General features: G+C 44.9%; 1 protein-coding gene across 2 annotated transcripts in view; it reads right to left on the reverse strand.

Moving 5' to 3' along the window:
• The window catches only part of DPYSL2 (dihydropyrimidinase like 2), a 142819-nt gene that overhangs the window by 44419 nt on the left and 74901 nt on the right, over positions 1 to 23499 (reverse strand). For both annotated transcript variants that reach the window (XM_068274717.1, XM_068274718.1), the window contains exon 2: positions 11331 to 11419. In XM_068274717.1, coding sequence (XP_068130818.1) covers positions 11331 to 11419 — 89 coding nt within the window. The remainder of the gene's footprint in view (positions 1 to 11330; positions 11420 to 23499) is intronic.

The following is a 23499-nucleotide window of genomic DNA, read 5'->3' on the forward strand; positions in this document are numbered from 1 at the left end:
ATCCATCTTCCTGCTGGCGGGTACACATGACGGCACATGACGGGTGCGAATGAGAGTTCAAGGGATCGTGATTATTTGCGTGGGAGTCGTCGGGGATCTTACAGACCTGATCCACCGTGACAGATATCATCACCGCGCATCGCCAACTGTCGTTCAAGCAATTGCACGCATGTACCCACGTTGCAAGATCGTGGAAACAATTACTCGTCACTCAAAAAAATGTACCGGTCGTAGAAAAATCACATAGTTGGTATGGGCCTTAAGATTACCATCTGGCATCTTTTCACTACCTGTATGTTTTTATTGGCTCGTCCCCCCGTCCCCCCCCCCCCTTTTTTTTGCCTCCCTGCAGTGTATGAGAAGGAGGGGCTCTGTGTTTATTTTGCAATATTGTATTAGGATGTAGTATCCCAGCAGCTGCTTTTATAATCATTTTATAGCATTTCTATTTTGAATTGCCTGTTCATATAATCTTTTTTACCCTCCTGGCGGCAGCCCCGAGCTACACTCGGGGTAGCCGCCGCCGAGGATCAGATGGCCCCGGGAGGATTTTTTAAAAATAAAATCTGTTGTGGCACTTTGCTAGCTAACTATATCCCCCAAGTTTCGCCGCTCTCCACCGATCCCCCCCCGATCGCAGCCGTAATATGTAACCCCCAGGGATGCCACGATGGCGCAGCTTCCCAATCAGCTCCAGGCTTCGCTATGGGGAGGATCGGGATTGCGCATGACGTCGAACGATGATCGGACATGACGTCCGATCATCGCCATAGCGACGAGTGAAGCTGAACGGTGAAACTGCGGTTCTCGTGGGATCGCGGAGGCGTAAATATTGCTGGGGGCGATCGGGGGGTTTAGTTAGGTGTGGCGGGGCTTGGGGGACATAGCTAGCTAGCAAAGTGCAAGCTAAAACCTAAAAAATGCCTTTTATTACAAAAAATCCTCCCGCGGATGCAGCCTTTGAAACTGCGTACCGCCAGGAGGGTTAACTACTTTAGGGCCAAGCTAATAGAAATCTACGCCGTTTTGGTGGTCTCCTGGCTGGCAGGGCGTAGATTTCAATCAGCCGCCGCTGCACGCATCCACTGACTTCTCTCACCGCAGCTCACTTGCTCTGCCTGTCTCTATGACAGCAGAGCTCTGTGAATGGGTCAATTTTGTTGGCTCCTGGCCCTGTCTTTCAATGTAAGCAACTCCCATTGGCTTACACTGAAAGACAGGGTTAGGAGCCAATAAAAGCGGCTCCTGACCGGCTCCCTGGAACTCTGCCGTCATAGAGATGGCAGAGTGGGTGGCCCAGGTTCCCGACGTGCGGCGGTGACGGCGATTGCGGTGGGTATTTGCGGCGATTCGTCGATGTTTCGCCATTTCTGGTACCAACGATCTCTGGTCCTTAACCCCCTTGGCGGTATGAAACATTCCGCCAGGGGGAAGCGCAGCAGTTTTTTTTTTTTTTTTTAAATCATGTAGCGAGCCCAGGGCCTTCGGCGATCTCCGATCAGATCGCCATGGCGCCCTATCACCATGGCGACGGGGCGGGATGACGTCACCGACGTCAGCGATGTTGGGACGTCATTGGGAGTCCCGATCCACCCCTCGGCGCTGCCTGGCACTGATTGGCCAGGCAGCGCACGGGGTCGGGGGGGGCGCACTCCGCACCCGATAGCAGCGATCGAGCGCGGGGCGGCGGTGATCGGGGTGCTGGCGCAGCTAGCAAAGTGCTAGCTGCGTCCAGCAAAAAAAAAATTATGTAAATCGGCCCAGCAGGGCCTGAGCGGCACCCTCCGGCGGCTTACCCCGTGTCACACACGGGGTTACCGCTAAGGAGGTTAAGGGGGCAGAGACCGCTGGTACTAAAGTGGCTAATAAATCTTCATGTATTTAGCACAGCCCAGTTCCTGATTTTAGATTTGAATACTGTATTTGCAGTTTAGGGGCACAACTGCTTCTGGACTTGCTGCTGTTCAGAGCTCTGTAACGCAACACATATTTATTTTCTCATTTAACATTCACACTAGCCTTCCCCACAATTTGTTTACAGGTGAAACTCAAAAAATGAGAATATAGTGCAAAAGTCCATTTATTTCAGTAATTCAGCTTAAAAGGTGAAACTACCGTATTTTTCTGAATATAAGACGCTCCGGCATATAAGACGCACCTAGTTTTAGAGAGCAAAAATCGGGAAAATTAAAAAATAAACTACCATAAACCTAGGTGTGTCTATAGTGCAGGGGTGTCTCAGCCTGACATATACCTGAACAATAATGCACAAAGAGCCAGTGCAAAATAAATAACAATAAATATTCAGTTGATAAGTCCAGGAAATGGAAAAACCAAAAGTGCAAAGCGTGCTAATGTGCAATTTAGAGCCAAGGTATCAAAAATAAAGTGCATAGAAGAGAAACCGTAAAGTAATGGCAATCCAAACCAACAATAGTGACACTGTGCAATGAAGAAAGCAGCCCAAGGCTGCTGAGTGTGAAATAAACAGACCTCACAGCATGAGAAAGGAGGAATCGGAAAACGAACGTTACCCACATCAAAGGAATAAACTGTGTGAGCAAAAGAGCAACCCCAGGCTGCCGTGATTAAAGTGAAGGCTCTTACTGAATGAGGGAAGGGAGGAGAGACCAAGCACCACCCGCGCCAGATGACGTCGCAGGTTGCAGCAGAAGCGACTTCTTCCGGGCATCAATCTTGTTGCTGATGCACAGACATCCTCCATGCATCCTCCACTGCAGCTTAGCTGTGTACCCACGCTGCCGATCCGCCGACATCCTCCATAGGTACGGAGTCTTCTTCCTGGTTACAGTGCCCCCTACCGTGTGACAAACGGTGCACGTGCGCCTGACGTCACGCGCCGCTCGTCACAGAGTAGAGGGCACTGTAACCAGGAAGAGGACGCCGTAACTATGGAGGATGTCGGCGGATCGGCAGAGCGGGTACACAGAAAGACTGCAGTCTGCCTACAGGAACTGCAGCGAAGAGGAGCCGGCGGCTGGGATACTAAAAAAGCATGATCCTGGATGGCTGGGACCCTCGGATGATGGCTGAGACCCTCAGATTACCGCAGGAGAAGAGGATCGCGGCGGCAGCAGGGCCGGATTTGTAGTCATTACCACCCTAGGCCACTGTCACCAGCCGCCCCCTTCAGTATAGGTAGTGTATGATGACTCCCCCCCAGTATAGGTAGCCAGATGACTCCTCCCCTTCCCTCTAGTATACATAGCCAGATGACTCCTTCCCCTTTCCCTCTAGTATAGGTAGCCAGATGATGATCCATTAATCCCTCCTTTTCCCACCCTCCCTTTCAGTATAGGTAGCCAGCTCGCCTTCACACCGCAGCAGCCATCAGTGTCACTCATTTCTCTGCTCGTCTCCAGTGCTGAAGCGTCCTCTTCCCTTCCATCTCCAATGCTGCCCAAGTCCATAGCTGCCGGCCACAATGCAAACGTGCACAGAGAGCAAGGTGGCTGCTACACAGGCGGCTAGTAGCAGAGTACCGCGGTCAGGCGCTCGCCTGATCTCCCTGCATTGCAGTATTTGCAAGCTTGCAAATGCTGCACTAGTTTAGCCTGCTGCTTTGGTGCCCTTTTTCCTGTGGTGCCCTAGGCCATGGCCTAGGTCGCCTTGGCCTAAATCCGGCCCTTGGCGGCAGGATCCGGTAAGTATATCATGGGGGCCAAAATACCGCACCTTTAGAATATAAGACGCACCCACTTCCCCCCCCCCCCCCCCCCAGTCTTGGGGAAGAAAAAGTGGGCCTTATATTCCGAAAAATACGGTAATATATTAACTAGACAATGCAAAGCGAGATATTTCAAGCCTTTATTTGTTATAATTTTGGTGATTATGGCTTACAGCTTATGAGAGCCCCAAAATCTAAATCTCAGACCACTAGAATATTGTGAATATTGTGAAGATGTTCAATATTCTAGGCTCAAAATGTCAGACTCTAATCAGTTAATAAATCCAAAACACCTGAAAAAGCTCATTTATTTCAGTTATTTCATAACTGAAATAAAATAACTGAAATAAATGGGCTATAATATTTTTTATTTATTTATTTTAACTATATGGACAATATTCAAATTTTTCGAGTTTTACCTGTAGATCAGTTTCTTCCCATTGCCTCGCCGGGAATTAAAACAACAGGCCTGGTAAGAAAAGCACATACCATATATACTCATGTATAAGCCTAATTTTTCGGCACAAAAAAATGTGCTGAAAAGTTATCCCCTCGGCTTATATGCGAGTCAGTGGAGCAGAACAGAAGATGGAGCTGGTTTTGTTACTGGCAGAGGAGTTTAAGGATCGTGTATTAGTGATCTTGCTCTTGCCAGCTGGCTCCCTGTAGTGTCTGTGCCCCCCATCCCCCGAAACATGGTGTGCAGAGTGTGTTGCTCAAGACTACCTGTGTCCCCTGCAACTTGTGGAGTGTGCAAGCGGAGGGGTGCAATGATCGGGGATTCTTCCTGTGTGGCAATCATGGTCTCATATCTATTATGCCATCTAGTGGCGTCTTGAGACACAGCTGTATCATCCTTGGGGTATATCTGGCTATGGGGAGGGGGGCTGACTTGTACAGGGGGGCCATGTGGCTGTCAAAAACCTGAGTGGTTTTTGCCTTTTTCATGATTGCTAACTCAGTAAAGGACCAGCCCTTAAAGCGTTGCCATCATATATATCCGGCATAGCGGGGTCTGAACCCTCTATAACAGTAAATTATAGATTGACGGTATACCTTGAAATGAATCAGAGCACTCAGTATATGATTTTATATAAAAAATTGTATTTGCTTATCATACAGCATATATACAAAATATGAACAGTTCCAAGTAGTGTTTCCTTATAACAGTATTCCATCTTATCAAGGCTTTAGAGCCAAGCGATCATCAGTCTTCTAAGTACATTCAAAAAGTAATAGAACGATTGTGTTATGTAGAATAAGATCAAAAGTAGTCTCATCTGTATCCATAGCTGTGTATCAATAGCTGTGTAAAACTTGTAGTAATCTTCTTAAAGAAATAGCATAAAAATAAGCTTCTAAAAAACTTCTTGCTAACATCTTAACCACTTAAGGACCAGGGGATTTTGCACTGATGGGTGCTGCGTGGGCTCTACAGCCCGCAGCACCGATCAGGAATGTGGCAGGGCGATCAGACTTCCCCCCCTTTTTTCCCCACTAGGGGGATGTCCTGCAGGGGGGGTCTGATCGCCGCCGGCTATTACTGATTTGCGGGGGGGGGGGGGGGCTCCTCAAAGCCCCCCTCCGCAGCGTTTTCTGGGCTCCCCGGCTTTCCCTCCCTCTACCTTTTTTTCTGAGCGGCGCAGGACGGAATTCCGTCCTGCGCCTGATAGGATAGGCTTCTGCCTATCAGATGACGGCGATCCCCGGCCAATAAGAGGCCGGGGATCGCCGATCTACGTCACGGCGCTGCTGCGCAGCAGCGCCGTGTGATGTAAACAGCGGGGATTTCTTCCCCGGATGTTTACATTATGCGTGCGAGCCGCGATCGGCGGCTCGCACACTGTTCACGGAGGCAGTCTCCGTGAACTAGCATGGAAAGGCCGCTCGATCGAGCGGCCGTTTCCATGCTATACCACTAACGACCCGCCGACGCCTATCGGCGTTAGGCGGTCGTTAAGTGGTTAATAAAACTTAATGCTGAAAAATTAATAAAGTAAATCACCAGAATATTAAGCATATTACCCCTTCTCTGTCATCTCTTCAGCATCTAGAACCACTTGTGGGAAGGTAGCTTCTGCCTCATGTGTCTTTTTAGGAGATTGTTGGGCTTTTGCAAACTATGAGCTTTCAGCCCCTACCTTTATAGCGGTAGGAAGCAATATGGCTGCCTAATCTGGACTTTCCCTGAATCCCAGACTCTGATTGGCTAAAGCTTCCGTGCGTCAATGCTTTATCATGTTTTGATTACCTAAGTCACAATATTATTGTTTATAAATTCTTAATTACATTATCTTGTGGGAATTTACGTAGGTTTGCAATGTTTATACATTCTAATCAGGTCATTTCTGACGCGGTTCATTAAAAATGGACGTCACCAGCCATCTTGTCTGCTGATATGACTTGTTTGACCCAGACATGGACTTCCAAAAATATTAAACAATGTCATTCATGACGCATTACTGATAAAGTGTTCACTGCTAATTAGGTTGGAATGTCTTGGTACTTCCCCAGACATGAGATTGGTCAGGTTGACACTGTAACCAGACCTGTGAGAGCCTTCAGCAATTTAAGGCTTATTAAAACATACAAGGCTTCTAATATACTCATTTAAATATAACGCTTATTATATAATTCTTCTTAAAACAATTAATCATATAAGATATAATTGCATATTAAATCTTAATAATATAAAATCATTTTCTATATATTTGTCTTTCTGATGAAGAAATAAATGTAATATTTTTCCACCGCCAGGGGTCATCATTTCATAACAAATAACAAACAGTATTAATAATGTTGTGGCATCATTGAATCATCTTTAACTAATTGGGAAAAACCCTTGTTTTATATTTTATATCTTTCATATTTTGACTTTCTCTGTCTGGGAAATGTTTATATTTTCTTGCTGGCCTTGGCCTTCAAGCTAAGAAACATGTCAACATCTTCTAAAACTAAAACAATCTCACAAGAAGGTTTCACAGACCCAAATCATCACTAGCTTTTAAATATATTTTAAAGTAATAGATTCTATTATAAAGGGTTTAACAATAACTATTTCTTTCTTTAAAGGGTCTGTATTGATCATTAATATTTAGATTAATAATATCTGTGTGTAATAATTATGTGCATTTATAATTACTGCAGTAATGTAATTTTAACTTGCTTCTCTGTCTTCACACAGAAACCTCTTTAAATGTCAAGGCCACGCACTAGCATAAACAAGAATGCTCTGACTTTTTGTAACTAGAATAATCTTATAGGCCTCACAGCCTGGAATATGCTATGTCACAGAGCAATATAAAGTACTCTAACTTTTCACTTCACAATGAAATTTTGCATAGAACATTAAAACTTAACACATATACATATGACATCTTTTCCTGCATAAATAAAACCGCTACAATTCTGACATGGCTACTGAGGAGGTGGATATACTGGGGAGAGGGCTTATTCGCAAGTCAATCACTTTTTTCTGGTTTCTGAGGAAAAATTGGGTACCTCAGCTTATACGTGGGTCGGCTTATATGCAAGTATATACGGTAATCCCATGTGATCAGACTGTTAATCCTAAATGAGTAGTAATGAGTAACTATAATATGTGGAGTGTCCTGGCACTATCCACTAAGGATGAGCTTCCAATTTGCAGCAAGCTTTGCCTATTTGTCATTTGCATGAACTTATGGATGTGTTCCTTCAGGTATGTGCCAATGTTGACTATAGAGATGATATCTAGAGTAATTCAGTAAAGATATCACCTAAATCAACTTTTGTTGTTTTGACCAATAGTATGTTCCGGCTTGTGCAGTAGAATTTCATTAAAGTGGACCTAAACTCTTGCATAGGACAGAAGGCAACAGAAAAATACACCCTGTACATATTTAGAGAGTTTAGCCTGTCTAATTGCCCCTTATTTGTGACTAATCACAACTGTAATTTGATCTCTCAGCAGAGTCAGCTCAGGAATCTTGGCAGACTCGGCAGTGCAGCTAATTTGTAAACACAGGATGTTAACCCTATGTCTGCTTCCATGAAAGTAGGAAGTAGACACACTGCAGATTTATTGCAGGATTTGTATCAGCTGTAACAACGAATTGTATGTGTAGTACAGCTAAGAATAGAACATTGTTTCCAGTACAGGGATAGTTAAGAAACTTCACTTGTTATCTATGCAAAGGAGCTTCTCTGAGCTCTGTGACTAATTTAGTTAGAGAGCAATGCTATTTTCTGAAGCACTTATGCATCAAAGAAACAATGAAAGACAACTTCAGATAAGATTTTACTGCAGAGAAGTTCAAAGGGTCATTAGCTCTGTTCTGTTTTATAGTCTTAAATGCCGAGCGTACCTTATATACTTGCATATTAGTCTAATTTTTCAGCACAGAAAAAGTTGGGAGCTGAACTGATGGTGGAGCAGGTTGTGTTACTGGCAGAGGAGCGCAAGGATTTATGCACTACTGATCCTGCCAGCTGGCTTCCTGCTGTATCCATGCCCCCCATCCATTGCAACATGGTGGGCAGAGTGCACTGCTCAAGACTACCTGTGTCCCCCGGCTTGTGGAGCAGAGTGTGCAAGCAACATCTCAGTGGTGCAATGATTGGGGATTCTTCCTGTGTGGCATTCGCTGTCTCATATCTATGACCCCATCTAGTGGCGTCTTGAGACACAACTATCATCCTTGTGGCACATCTGGCTATGGGGAAGGGTGCTGATTTGCACTGGGGGCACACCTGGCTACTGTGGAGGGGGCTATATTGGAGAGGGGGCTTATACACAAGTCAATCATTTTTCCTGGTTTTTTAGGGAAAAGTTGGTACCTCGGCTTATATGCGGGTTGGCTTATATGCAAGTATATACGGTAGTTTGTAAACGGCAACCATAAGAGAATGATGTTATAAAAAAAGCTATTAAGTGAAAATAAAAATCTTAGACTCTTTCCTTTGCTACTAATGTTTTATTTCTTAGCTGTACTACACATACAATTCATTATATCATACATTCTTTTTTTTTTGCTTCAGTGTCACTTTAAAGGTTATTATCCTGTTACTTATCTTTTAGAGCAGAGAGGAAGTTCTGAGTTCAGATCTGCTTTAACCATAATGCCCTGCCTGACCCTTCAACCAATGCTAGCAAATTCAGAATGGCCGATAGCGGGGCTTTGTCCTCTATAAATGGCTGTGTCTGTGAGTGTTGGCATGTAGGGACTGAGCAGGCAGAGACGGGATGCTCTACTACTGTGTGCTTTTATACTGTGCTGTACAGTGCCATTATTGTGTAAATTGCATTGTGGTGGTCTGCATATTCTTGCGTACCCTGCTGTATTCATAGTCATTCAAAAGACCCAACAATTCTTTGTAAGACCACTTCTGTGTCTTCCACAACTGGGGCCTCTTATTTTATTTCTAAAGCATAGTTTTATTTCTGATTTCATGAAAGTTGGCTAAACTCTCAACACCTACCAACAGGCATGGCTGTGTGTCTCAATGCTGCCATAGTTCCCTAACTGTCCCTCTTTCTACCTCATTAGTCCCTCTTTAAGGACTAATGTACAAAGCTATGTAAATATATGTATATTGTACTGAAAAATGTACTTAAAGCAGAACTGTAGATATAAAATAAACACATTGTTTCACTTACCTGGAGCTTCCCCAAGCCCCCAGCTGCTGTCCTGTCCCGCGCCGCTCCTCAACGAGCCTCCGTTCGCCCGCCGCCAGCTACTTTTGGTTTCGCCGCCGGGCCACTGCGCCTGCGTGGCTCTGGCCACGCATATCCCTTCTTCGCGGATACGCTTGGCCAGAGCCGCGCTGGCATCGACTTACAAGTCGAGGTACGGGACCGAGCGGCGGCGGTGGAACGGAGACTCGTTGAGGACCGGGGCAGGACAGGACAGCTGCTGGGGGCTTGGGGAAGCCCCAGGTAAGTGAAACATTGTGTTTATTTTATATCTACAGTTCCGCTTTAATTGACTCTATCTTTATCCTTTAAGGTAACAATCAAATGGTTTGACTTTTCCATTTATTCGACTAGAACAATGGAATAGAGAGGAAGTTAGAAATAATCTTTTTTTTTCAATGCTTGGATGTGTTGGAAAAATCAGGTTGTATGCTTTGAAAACTGAACAGTATATGATAGGTTTGATAAAATAATAATAGATCAAAATTCTATAAAAAAAAATTGAATTGTGTATCCACCTTTTGATTTATATATTTCTTATTTAAAAATGCTAATATGAAGGAAAATGAAGCAGGACAGAAAGGACCAGTGTGGTTTAGATTATAAAAAAAATATTTTTCTCATGAAATCCTTATGACTTGCGTGACTAGGTGTGTGCTGGGGGTGTGATTAGGGGTGTGGAACAAGACTCCCTATTTCTTATTTCAAAAAGTTGGGTTGGTATGATGATGCCAACCTCCACTGGTGCAAACTCGTATATATGCCCTGTTTGGCAGTGCTGGCACTGAATTTGGTCATACAGCATTTCCTAAACAAGTTTCTTGCTAACTTCCAAATATTGGTCACCCTTACATGTTGGAGCACGAACTGAGGCCTGGGGCCCACTAGACTGCTTTCAGCAGTGTTTTGGAATCACCAGCAATTCCAAATACACTAGGTTCATGAAAGTTAGTGGTGGTCATCTCACAGTACCGATTTCCCAAAATTGCAATCTCAGCAATTTTGAAGCACTGGCGCTTCAATAAAATAAAATAAAGTATAGGACCGCTGCAAAATCGCTGTTCCATTGCTGTTCAAGGCAGTTTTGCAAAACGTTTACTACCAAACCTATGAAAATTGCAGGAGAACAGAGGCGCCAAAAGGATAAAAGGAAGCTAAATGAGCTTAAAAACCAAATTCTTGGCAAATAGAGAAGGTAAAGGTGGATTTACCTCCTCCAAGTAGACACACAATGTAGTAAAGACAGTCAATATATTTTATTTATGAACTCCAAATATGTGACGCATTTCGCACGTTTGATCCCGCTTCATCAGGCAATAACAATGGAGCAATAACACAGAGGTGCCTGGCTCTTTTACTGAACACATATGCTATTGCTCCGTTGCTATTGCCTGATGAAGCGGGATCAAACCTCCTCTATTCTACTATGTCACTACAGTGCCTCTTTAAAGAGAACCTGAGGTGGGCTCATAAAATAAAAAAAAGTGGGCTACCTGATCCAGGGGGTGAGCTGATGAAGTAGCCGCAAAAAACGCCATTCCCCGCAGTTCCCGTGGGCCGCAATGGCTCACTTTCACTTTCGTTACCTTTGGGTCACGACACTGGAATGAGAGACTGTCTCTCATTCACAGTGTGCAGGGAGGAGGTAGCGGCAGGGGGTGTGGCCAGGGAGAGAGAGCTCCGAGATGACGACAAATAACGTCGCCAAACTTGAGTGGCTATAGCGCAGGGGAGGGGGGGGGTTGGGGGTAGTTGGGGTGAGCATGGTGGTAGGGGACACAGAGGCATGTCAAGAGGCAAAGATCATGCCTCCATGTACCATCTGCCCTCCAAGAACCACTTCGGGTCCACTTTAAGCTTGTAGAAGCTCCCACTGCAGTACTGACTGAGAAGCTAGGCTCTTTTGTTATGGCAATGTCTATACATATTGCACAGCTTTGATCTTAGAGAGTTGTAGGCTATACTTACTTAATTAACCCATCCTCCATGTAAATGTCAGCGTGGAATGATTGATCATCATTGACGATCTTACCTCCTTTGATAAGGAGTCGATCACTCTAAAACAAAACACAAGAAGTGAAAATTAATCAGCTACAATGTAATACACAACACTGCAACACGCGTAGGATAAGAAGGATAAAGTCGGACAAGCAACAATCTTTCATGAAACCAACTAGCAAAGTTTAATGTTGTCTCTTTAAAGGGGAACCGCAGTGAAAATGTTAATGAAAAAAAGTGCTTAATTTGTGGGACGGGTTTCACCACAATATCAGCCATACAGATCCCCCTGATGATTCGTTTGTGAAAAGAGATTTCTCATGGGAAAGGGGGTATCAGCTACTGATTGGGATGAAGTTCAATTCTTGGTTACAGTTTCTCTTTAATGCAGAAGCTTACTGGAAATAGAGTTGCAGAGTTTGGCACCAACATGCAGCAGGGACCAGACCTGCTGGCACAGGGAACCTGGAAAAACGTCAATTTAGAAGAGAGAAAAGTGAGTCACTGCTTCCTTAAAAACCCTTTACTCTAGTTGGGCAGATACAGTGGTCACATAAGCAGTGGGGATGACAGAAACGCCCGACAGATGCTAAACTTGCTTTGACAGAGGCAATAAATACTCTCAGGCGTTTCTGTCACTTCCACTGCTTATGACCACTGTATCTGTATCTGTGCCGCTGGAATAAAGGATTTTTAATACTGTACTGCATTATTACAAAAGGGATTTGCTAACTTAAGCTACTCATGAGCAAAAAGTAGTACCCACACTGCATCACTTCAGGAGAGAGGGCGGAATAAGCAAAGTGGGGTGTATTCACTAAACTGCATCAAAGGACCACTATTGCGAAATCGTAACGTTTAACCTCCTTAGCGGTAACCCCGTGTGTGACACGGGGTAAGCCGCTGGAGGGTGCCGCTCAGGCCCTGCTGGGCCGATTTTCATAATTTTTTTTTTGCTGGACGCAGCTAGCACTTTGCTAGCTGCGTCAGCACCCCGATCGCTGCCGCGCGCCCGATCGCCGCTATCCGGTGCGGCGCGCGCCCCCCCCAGACCCCTGCGCTGCCTGGCCAATCAGTGCCAGGCAGCGACAAGGGGTGGATCGGGTCTCCCAATGACGTCCCGACGTCGCTGACGTCGGTGACGTCATCCCGCCCCGTCGCCATGGCGACGGGGGAAGCCCTCCAGGAAATCCCGTTCTTTGAACGGGATTTCCTGATCGCCTATCGCCGGAGGCGATCATGTAGCGAGCCCTGGGCTCGCTACATGATTTAAAAAAAAAAATATAAAAAAAAAACTGCTGCGCTGCCCCCTGGCGGTATTTTTCATACCGCCAAGGGGGTTAAAGTACATATAAACACGTACAAATAAGAAAGTATTTGTAGCAGTTACAGAGGCGTCAGCAGAATAAAAATTAGTAGTCTATTAAAACCAAATAAAAAATTGGGGGGACCGGGTGGATCCGTCTCCCCAATATATATGAACCAACAATCGAAGAAAGAATCGCACACCACTTTGGAGGTGCTGGACCAATGTAGAATTGCAAAAAAATTGGAAAGGTCCGCACACTCTGATGAACCAACGTCCAGGTTTATTCAAACAATGTGACACAAGTCCACTCCATATACTGATCAGGGCCGGATTTGTACTTCTTACCGCCCAAGGCCGACTATTACCAGCCGCCCCAACCGAAACCGTATCCTACCACCTCTCTCCACACACACACCCACCCAAACATTTTTGGGCCGCTGGTGTCCTCTATTGCGGCTAGTGCCGAGGCCTCCATGGCAATATGAAGTGAATCAATCACGTCACACGGGGAACTGGTCAATCAAGCGATCTACAGGTGATGGGCGTGGTGGGAGCCATCCACCACACACACATTGTCAAAAGTGTCTCACAATTGGACATTGGGTGGGGTCAGAAACACGTAAAAGTGAGTCCTGTACCCACTGCTGTTTTCAGGGTAACAGCGCTGGCCAATCAATAATTAAGAAATGTGTACTGTGAGAGGCTGCCTTCTGTATTCTGTACTATTTGCTGGTGCTGTCCCTGGTCCTTTCATCCCCCACGCCAAGTGCGTGAGACCCGGCCTTCTGTAACTACCTGCAGCTGCTGCTATGTCATTGGACAAGGCCTGGCTTTTTGCTAGTCACACACTGTTCACAAACGTTTGGTTAACGGACTGCAGCTGCCTGTAGCACAGCACAGGCAGATGTCAGCTGGTACTAATAGTGCAGTTATCCTGACCCCGTTCATTTGTTTGGACACTTGCAAATAATGCCCTGCAAATAATGCCCACTGTCTGCAGGCCGCCCCTTGTTTATCTGGTGCCCTAGGCCATGGGCTATGTGGCCTTGCCAGAAATCCGACCATGATACCGATGACTCGTTTCGGGGCAATAGGGATTAGAAGCACACATCCTGATGTCCTCTCCTCGGACAGATAGCGCATCATACCAATCGCACAAGAAGCACACATACTGGCGCCCTCTCCTGGGACAGTTAGTGCATCATACCAATCGCACAGGAGAGGACGTCAGGATATGTGCACCTAATCTCTAGATAGGTTTGATGCAATGAATGTTTGCATGTCTGCACTATGCATGTTACAGGGCCAGAGTTAGGACACCTACGTTTACACTGCGCAGTATAGGTGACTAAGCATAAGAATGCATTCTTCTGTGAACTAAGACCCCAGTATTTAACTTAGCTGTAGGGATAACAGTTGTGCCTGGATGAGTGAATCTGTGAATGTATTTGTTTGAACATTTGCATGCAAATGTGAAGGGTTAATTGATTTTTACTTCCTACAGGGGGGCTGGAGGAAGCCCCAAGTAAGTATTAATGCTTGTATTTGTCAGGTTTCCAACTTCCCTCTAAGGAAATACAATAACGGACAATTGAGGTGAGAGGAATATGGAGGCTGCCATATTTATTTCAGTTTAAACAATGCCACTTGAAAAGGAAATAAATATGGTAGCCCCGATATCCATATCACTTCAGTAGTCCTATAATGTGTTGCACACCTCTTTAAACAGACAGACAATTGCTTATAAAGCAAATATCAGGGTGCTGTGCAATACAAGGTAATGCTATCTAACTATACACGCACACCAGCATTTCAATTTCACAAGAAATTACCGTATATAGTATATTCAAAGATAGCAGAAAAGCTTACAATACAATGTTTGCAGAGTATGGCTTCAGGACAGCGTATAAATCCCAGCTAATAATGTGCACAAAGTTACAAGTATTACATGTAAGACAAATGGCATACAATTTGTAAGGAAAGTGCAGAATAAAATCAAATTCATTTTACAAACACTGGTGGAGGCGCCCTTGGTGGTATACTATTGTAAATAATAATATCATAGATGAGAGGTGTGTCCTACCTTCTCAAAAGAACAAACCATTGATTAATGGAAAAAGGTATATTTATTGATAATCTATAATCTATAATTTTAGGGGCTCCCACTCATGACCAAAAACTTCTCAGACACTGTTATTGACCTGAAGAAGCGGGCTAATACCCCTGAAACGCATTCCAGTGTATGAGAATCAGGACGCAGTTGAGGAAATGCTGCATGTAGCATGTTTGCCATCATCGGAAATGCGTAAAACATGCCACAATCGCTGCAGTGAGAGTAATCCCGTTGGATTATTCATGCAGCAGCGCTTTGCTGATCGCTGGCGATAATACTTTTAGCTATAGACCCTGATCAGGTGTGGTTCAGGTGTGCGATTCAGACACTACTAATGCCAGGCAGCTGGTATTATTTAAATGGAAATAAATATGGACGCCTCCATAGCCCTCTTACTTCCGGTGTCCTTTAACCACTTCCTTTCCTAACCACAGTATATTCACATCGTTGCAAGTGGCTCCTGAAAGCCACATAACTTGAATATAAGTTACCTCCATTAAATTATGCCTTCCCGGGGGTCCGATCCAACCCAACCCACCTCCCGACCCTGTATTTACCCCTTCACTCATGCTGCGATCGGGCAGTATGGAGGATTATAAAGAAAAGATCTCTCACCTGACCTTGTTCCTGCGGAGATTGGGCTCCCCTCCTACCAGTACCACTGTCAGCCTCTATGTGGCGAATGACGTCATCAAGCCAGGACCCAATCCATTCAGCACATAGAAGCTGACAGCAGTATGCGGATCCAGAGGATGTCGCTCAGAACTCATGCTAAAAAAGAGTGAAGCCACTTTGGAAAGGACAGCATCTGATGTACTATAGAGTATAATAATCAAAAAAGTAAAGATGACCAGCACTTGCCAATTCTTAAAAAGCAGAATATTTATTCACAAAAAAGAGTGAATAAAAATAGCCATGAAATCCGGACTCCCAGAATGTAACTATAGCTCTTGGTAGTAAGTATAGCTCTTAGCTGCATACAATGGCATAAGTCCTCATGCCATTGTATGCAGCTAAGAGCTATACTTACTACCAAGAGCTATAGTTACATTCTGGGAGTCCGGATTTCATGGCTATTTTTATTCACTCTTTTTTGTGAATAAATATTCTGCTTTTTAAGAATTGGCAAGTGCTGGTCATCTTTACTTTTTTGCTTGCATCAAGTCTGTATCAGCCACACAGGCTAGACCTGGCACAGCCGTTGAAGCAAGATAGGTGTGCTGTCCAAGAAGTACGAAACATAGAGTATAATAATAACGCTTTTCCATGGTCAGCAACACTTGCATTTCCATGAAATGTGCAATTTAAAGTAGTCCAGCCATACATATTTTTAAATGTTCAATGAAGATTCTGCCCCAAATGCCCATCAGGAAGTTATAGAAGACTTTTACCAAAAATTGAGGGGGGCACCCTTGCTAGCTGTCCTGGAAGCAGGTTCCACTTTGTGAGTGTTGTCCTCAATTCATGTTTCAGAGACATGGTAGCACACAAGCGACAGGAAGTATAGGCGGGCTTTCTCACACTCTGCTTAGCTCTACAAGCATAATGTGCCCAAGGCTAGCCGATATTCAGAACTTTAAGACACATAGCAGTCCAGCTAAAGTATGGATCCTGGAGAAGGAGCAGGAATGATTGGCACTGCAATGTACATTTATTCTTCAAAAAGTGAGGCACAGTCCAAACGCATTAATACAAAACAGTAGTACAGCATACATGGACATACCGGTGCTCAGAGGTGTGATGGGGACGTGGGTGCTGGGCACTGCTCGCCTGACGGCCGTTTTGCGCTATATCGCGCTTCTACGGAGGCTGGAGGGCAAACTCCCACTATCCAGGTTTAAATAGGCTCTAAGGACGGCATTGGGCGTGTCTACGCCTGCAAAATCCGCCTACTTCCTTTAAGGGCAGCAAATAGCACAGTGGAATGCATATGTGTTCCACCAAAACTTCCTGGTAGTGGCCTCACCTCCCTCTAATGGCATCCTTTGCAGACCAAACTTATTAGATGGCTGCAAAATGCTATTGCATGCATTGGATGCCAATGGAGGGATAGGTGCCATCTAGTGGCTAAATAAAATATGACTGGTGAGGGAAAAATGTATATATATAGTGCATTTAAATTAAAGCAGGGACTGGAGCAGTAGACACCACTCTAAGTGGCATAGCGTGCTACAGTGACTGCATATTATGTTTGGTGCACATAGAAAAGTGCAGATTGTGCATACGTAGAAAAATCTATAAAAATACATAAATGCAAAATTATGTGATACTTTATGCAATAATACACCATATTAGTCAAAAGTGACAAAGGTGGGGACTGGGTGGAAATATACTGGTTTAAAATGATGCTCTGGCATCATATGTATCTTGAGAGACTGGGGAGGAGGCAAATGGCCTGGATTGGTGTAACCCCACTGTTTATACCATCAGATGGCTATATTAGCATGAGTAAAGGAGGGGAAGGAAGGAAGGGAGGTAAATAGGGTGGGAGAGGAGGGAAATCCTGGATTGCAATATCAATTCAGGATCAGAAGATTCGGATAGCGGCATTGATTTGGAAGGGGTATCAGTAGCTAATGGCAGAAATGATGCTTCCAGGCCATTTGCCTCCTCTCCAGTCTCTCAAGATACATATGATGCCAGAGCATCATTTTAAACCAGTCTATTCCCACCCAGTCCCCACCTTTGCCACTTTTGACTAATATGGTGTATTGCATATAGTATCACATAATTTTGCATTTATGTATTTTTATAGATTTTTCTACATATGCACAATCTGCACTTTTCTATGTGCACCAAGCATAATATGCAGTCACTGTAGCACGCTATGCCACTTAGAGTGGTGTCTACTGCTCCAGTCCCTGCTTTAATTTAAATGCACTATATACCGGTATATACATTTTTCCCTCACCAGTCATATTTTATTTAGCCACTAGATGGCACCTATCCCTCCATTGGCATCCAATGCATGCAATAGCATTTTGCAGCCATCTAATAAGTTTGGACTGCAAAGGATGCCATTAGAGGGAGGTGAGACCACTACCAGGAAGTTTTGGTGGAACACATATGCATTCCACTGTGCTATTTGCTGCCCTTAAAGGACTTACGAGCCCAAAATGTCTAAAAAAGCATAGTACCTGTAAGCTGTTTAAATGCACGGAGGACGCCGTCCGCGCCCTCCGTGCAGTTCCGCCAGGTCCCCTTCCTGAGATCGCCCCCCGCGCCGACCCCGACCCCCCAGGCCGGGCTCTCGTGCCGCTCTCAATATGGCCGCTTCCATTGGCCGCGGCTGCGCAGTCCGCCTGGCCGTGAGTGCGGCTGCGCAGCTCTACGGCCAACCCCTCTGATCCACGCTACAGTGCGTGGTTCGGGGGGTTGGCCGTAGAGCTGCGCAGCCGCACTCGCGGCCAGGCGGACTGCGCAGCCGCGGCCAATGGAAGCGGCCATATTGAGAGCGGCACGAGAGCCCGACCCGGCCTGGGGGGTCGGGGTCGGCGCGGGGGGCGATCTCAGGAAGGGGACCCGGCGGAACTGCACGGAGGGCGCGGACGGCGTCCTCCGTGCATTTAAACAGCTTACAGGTACTTTGCTTTTTTAGACAGTTTGGGCTCGTAAGTCCTTTAAAGGAAGTAGGCGGATTTTGCAGGCGTAGACACGCCCAATGCCATCCTTAGAGCCTATTTAAACCTGGATAGTGGGAGTTTGCCCTCCAGCCTCCGTAGAAGCGCGCTATAGCGCGAAACGGCCGTCAGGCGAGCAGCGCCCAGCACCCACCGTCACCATCACACCTCTGAGCACCGGTATGTCCATGTATGTTGCACTACTGTTTTGTGTTTATGCATTCGGACTGTGCCTCACTTTTTGAAGAATAAATGTACATTGCAGTGCCGATCATTCCTGCTCCTTCTCCTTCTTCCATGTATGTTCTTCTTCCCTTGGATCAGAGCACGGAAGTTACAACACTGTGGGTGAGGTGTGTTTTACCTGCCTAATCCCCTTCCATGCTGACTACATACTTCTAAAGTATGGATCCTTATGCTGACAGGGTCACTGCTGATAGCTGAATAACTACTGTCTGCATCTTCTTACAAAAGGTGCATCAAGCAGAAGGTGTTTTTACAGATGACATCCACATAACTCCCAACTTTTTGAGATCAGAAAGAGGGACACTTAAAGGGACTCCGAGCAGTGCAGAAACTATGGAAAGATGCATATCATTATAAAGCTCTCTTTTTCCTCTTTCCAATGAGATATAAAACGCTGCCCTATGCCTTTTAGTTTTCGCTATTTTCGCGATTGAAATTGCCGCGGCCGTGATTTCAATCGCGAAAATAAAGAAAACTAAAAGGCGTAGGGAAACAATTTAGGTGTCGCCAGAAAGAGGAGAAAGAGAGCTTTAAAATGACATCCATCTTTCGATAGTTACAATGTATTACACAGGCCGACTTTTTCTGCTGAATGGAGCTGCTGACACTGGGGAAAGTGTCGTCCTGTGTAATACAAGTAACTATGGAAAGATGGATATCATTTTAAAGCTCTCTTTCTCCTCTTTCTGGCGACACCCAAATCGTCGCTCTACGCCTTTTAGTTTTCTTTATTTTTGCGATTGAAATCGCGGTCGTGGCAATTTCAATCGTGAAAATAGCGAAAACTAAAAGGCGTAGGGCGGCGATTTATATATCATTGGAAAGAGGAGAAAGAGAGCTTTAAAATGTTATGCATCTTTCCATAGTTTCTGCACTGCTCGGAGTCCCTTTAAGCCACACCTCTAACCACACACCCAACACACCCTTAGGGTACATACACACATCAGACTAAAATGAAAGATCACAGACCAATCTTACCACCCTTCCTGTAGTATAAGAGCCATACTCTACACAGTCTTTTCTATGGAGCTGAACTCCACACCAGGAAAAAAATCTCTGCAGGCTGCTGCACACACAGATGCTGTACAGACACAAAAGATCAGTATCTGCAAAAGATCTGTTCCTGACAAAAATCCATTCCTGCAAATTGCAATGATAGTCTATGAGATCTGCAGATCATCATACACACATGATTTAACTGACATTCATCTGCAGATCAGATCCACCAGGATGGATTTTCAGATCTGCAGATCTGCAGATGAATGTCAGTTAAATCATGTGTGTATGAAGATCTGCAGATCTCATAGACTATCATTGCAATTTGCAGGAATGGATTTTTGGCTGGAACAGATCTTTTGCAGACACTGATCTTTTGTGTCTGTACAGCATCTGTGTGTGCAGCATCTTGCAAAGATTTTTTCCTGGTGTGGAGTTCAGCTCCATAGAAAAGACTGTGTAGAGTATGGCTCTTATACTACAGGAAGGGTGGTAAGATTGGTCTGTGATCTTTCATTTTCCAAAGACTATGGTCTGATGTCTGTATGTGGCCTTAGTCACACATACTAAAAAAAAATATGCTGCTATATAATTCAAACCACACTGGTCCTATTTCCTTCATATTAACATTTAAAAATAATAAAAACAATTTAAAGGCCATGAATAAAGTTAAGAGTCAGTTAAATTTTTCAGAAGAAAAATACATATATTTACACAGATCTGTACATCAGTGTTGAAAGAGGGACAAGCGAGGAAGAAAAAGGGACAGAGGGATTTAGTTCCCAAAGAGGGGCTGTCCCTCCAAAAGAGGAACAGTTGGCAGGTCCAGACTTGAATGGCAACTAATATTTATTTGCTAACATTCTACTTTAAAAAGGAACTTTAACTGAGAGGGCTATGGATGTTTCCTGTTAAACAATACCAGTTGTTTGTCAGTCCTGCTGATCTCTTTGGCTGCAGTAGTGGTGGAATCACGCACCTGAAACAAGCATGCAGCTAATCCAGTTTGACTTCAGTCAGAGCACCTGATTTGCATGCTTGTTAAAGAGAGTCTGAAGCGAAATTTTTTTGCTATGTTTTAATTCGCTTCAGAACTCTCATCAGCCGCAAACCGCTGCATCCCGGCTGAAAAACGAGGGCGAATCTGGCCGGCGCTTCCTGAAGAGGCAGAGCTCTCGGCTGTAGCTCTGCTGCGAATCGCGGTGAATCACCGCCTCTCCCCGCCCCTTTCACTCTTCCTTCACAGAGAGGCAGCGATCGCGCAGCGATTGATGGCAAAAGAGGCAGAGCTATAGCTCCTAGCTCTGCCTCTCAGAGCAGCAAACTCCATGACCAAGTTGGTCGTGGATGTTTGCCCGCGGATCTAGGGGGGTCTGCAGCCCTCGGTTTTCAGCGGGGATGCGGCGGTTTGCGGCTAATGAGACTTCTGAAGTGAATTAATAGGTAAATATAGCAAAACAAATTCGCTTCAGAGTCTCTTTAAGGTGCTGTGGCTAAAAATATTATGCTGGGTACACACAATGCAATTTCCCTCCCGATCGACGGGAAGCGATCGATTATTTCCGACATGTCTGATCGACTCTTGATCGATAAAGCGATCGATTTTGCACCCTTATTAGAAAACCAATCGCTTTATCAATCGGGTGCACATTGAACATGTGATGTACACACGATGCAACTTCCTGTTCGATCGGGCGGGAAATTGCATCGTGTGTACCCAGCATTAGAGACACAGGATCAGCAGGATAGTCAGGCAACTGGTAATATTTTGAAATGAAAAATCCATATCCTTCTCAGTTTAGGTTCCCTTTAAATAGTTTCAGAATCCCTGCACAAGTCTTTGACCTAGTAACAGAAACTATGTTAGCAGAACAGTTAACCGCAAAACTTCAAGATAACATGCAGGCCTTCTAAAACACCTGGGACTCCTGGATCCTGTGGCTGGAAAGCAATGGGTTAAATTATGCCCTCCATACCTTCTAAAAATCAACTTCTCAACTCTAATGCTACGTACACACATGCGACAACGATCGTTCGTTGAGAACGACGAACGAACTTTTAATTGACGAAAGAACGACCGAAGTAAAGTTAGTTCTATAAAGTGTGTAACGATCACATCGTTAGAACGAACGTTACACCACGTAAAAGCACTTAATGCGCCTGCGCATAAAATTGTAAAGTTCCTTGGAGAAAAAGTGAAATACGCATGTCCAGCCTGGTACGAACGATCGTTTCCAACGATGTACCACTTTTGCTAACGATCGTCGGTGGTAAAAATCCGCCAAGACAGAACTTTGTTTTGTAGCGATTTGCCTCGTTCGTCGTTTGCCTTAATAGTCGTTGGTTCGTTTTTTGTAACGATCGTCGTTGGTAAAGATCGGGGAACGATCGTTACAAACGACTATAGTCGCATGTGTGTACGCACCTTAAGGTTTTAGTAGATTGCTGAGAGCTGGCCTCGTTCTAAAACGATTTGTTTAACTCCTAATTACTGAAAACTAATATCTTCACTGCACTTGACTATTTTAAATGTCACGCATGTTACCGGTAATTGGTTTACATAGGCTTCCCCTGCGTGGGATGCTTAACGTGTTCTCTGGTTGAAACTTCTGCAAATTACCAATAAAACTCTTTGAAGTTACGGTAACTATAAATAGTCTCATAACTAAAGTTTCTTCCCCTGACGCGTCCTGACACTGGAACAGGAAATGCTGTAAATCTCTTTAAAATAGCGGCTAAAATGTACAGTAAGGGCAAGTTTAAAGAGGAACTCCAGTGAAAATAATATAATAAAAAAAGTGCTTAATTTTTACAATAATTATGTATAAATGATTTAGTCAGTGTTTGCCGGTTGTAAAATCTTTTAAATCCCTGATGTACATTCTGACATTTATTACATGGTGACATGTTTACTGTTGGCAGGTGATGTAGCTGCTGCATGCTTTTTTGGCAGTTGGAAACAGATGTAAACAGCTATTTCCCACAATGCAACAAGGTTCACATACAGGAAACTACCAGGAGTAGTACTCAGAGTTTCTTGTGGGAGGGGTTCCACCACAATGTCAGCCATACAGTGCCCCCTGATGGTCTGTTTGTGAAAAGGAATAGTTCTCTCATGTAAAAGGGGGTATCAGCTGCTGATTGGGATAAAGTTCCATTCTTGGTCGGAGTTTTTCTTTAAGGCCTGGGGCCTTCTAGAGATCGCAAATTACAAAAATCGCAAGTCACTTAAAGTGTGCCTGAGACGAGAAGCGTCTCAGGTTCCATTCTTAAGCTGGGGCTTTCTTAAAGATGAGACACAGAGGCATGTTCTCTGTCTCATAACATGCCTCTGTGTCCCCACACCACCACTCTCTGCCCCCACCACCACCACTCTACAGCCCCCTGAGATTGGCGACATTATTTGTCGCCATCTCGGAGGTAAACACAGGGGCAAGGGATTCCCTGTTCAAAACACCCGCCAGGGGCGTTCTTACAGGATTTCCAGAGCTGCCATTGGGCAGCTCTCTCTTCCTGTCCACGCCTCCTGCCGCTCCCCCGCCTTCCTGCACACTGGATGAGAGAATGAATCTCTCATCCCAGCGTTGTAACCTATAGGTCACAAAAGTGAAAGTGGGCCAGTGCGGCTCAGAGGAGCAGCGGTTTTTGTGGCTACCTGATCCGCTCAGCCCCACGGATCGAACACTTTCATTCCAGTGCAGGAGATTTGGGCGCAGCCGGCGCCACCATAGGCCGTAATAGGAATTACGGCTATAGCGGCGCACACTGAGTAACTTCAGTGCCGTCAGAAGACAGAGCTGAAGTTACTTATAAAACACTGTAATTCGGCCTCCAGCAATGGCTGGAAGCCAAATT

This window comes from Hyperolius riggenbachi, chromosome 3 (assembly GCF_040937935.1).
Source record: "Hyperolius riggenbachi isolate aHypRig1 chromosome 3, aHypRig1.pri, whole genome shotgun sequence".
NCBI classification, from domain to species: domain Eukaryota; kingdom Metazoa; phylum Chordata; class Amphibia; order Anura; family Hyperoliidae; genus Hyperolius; species Hyperolius riggenbachi.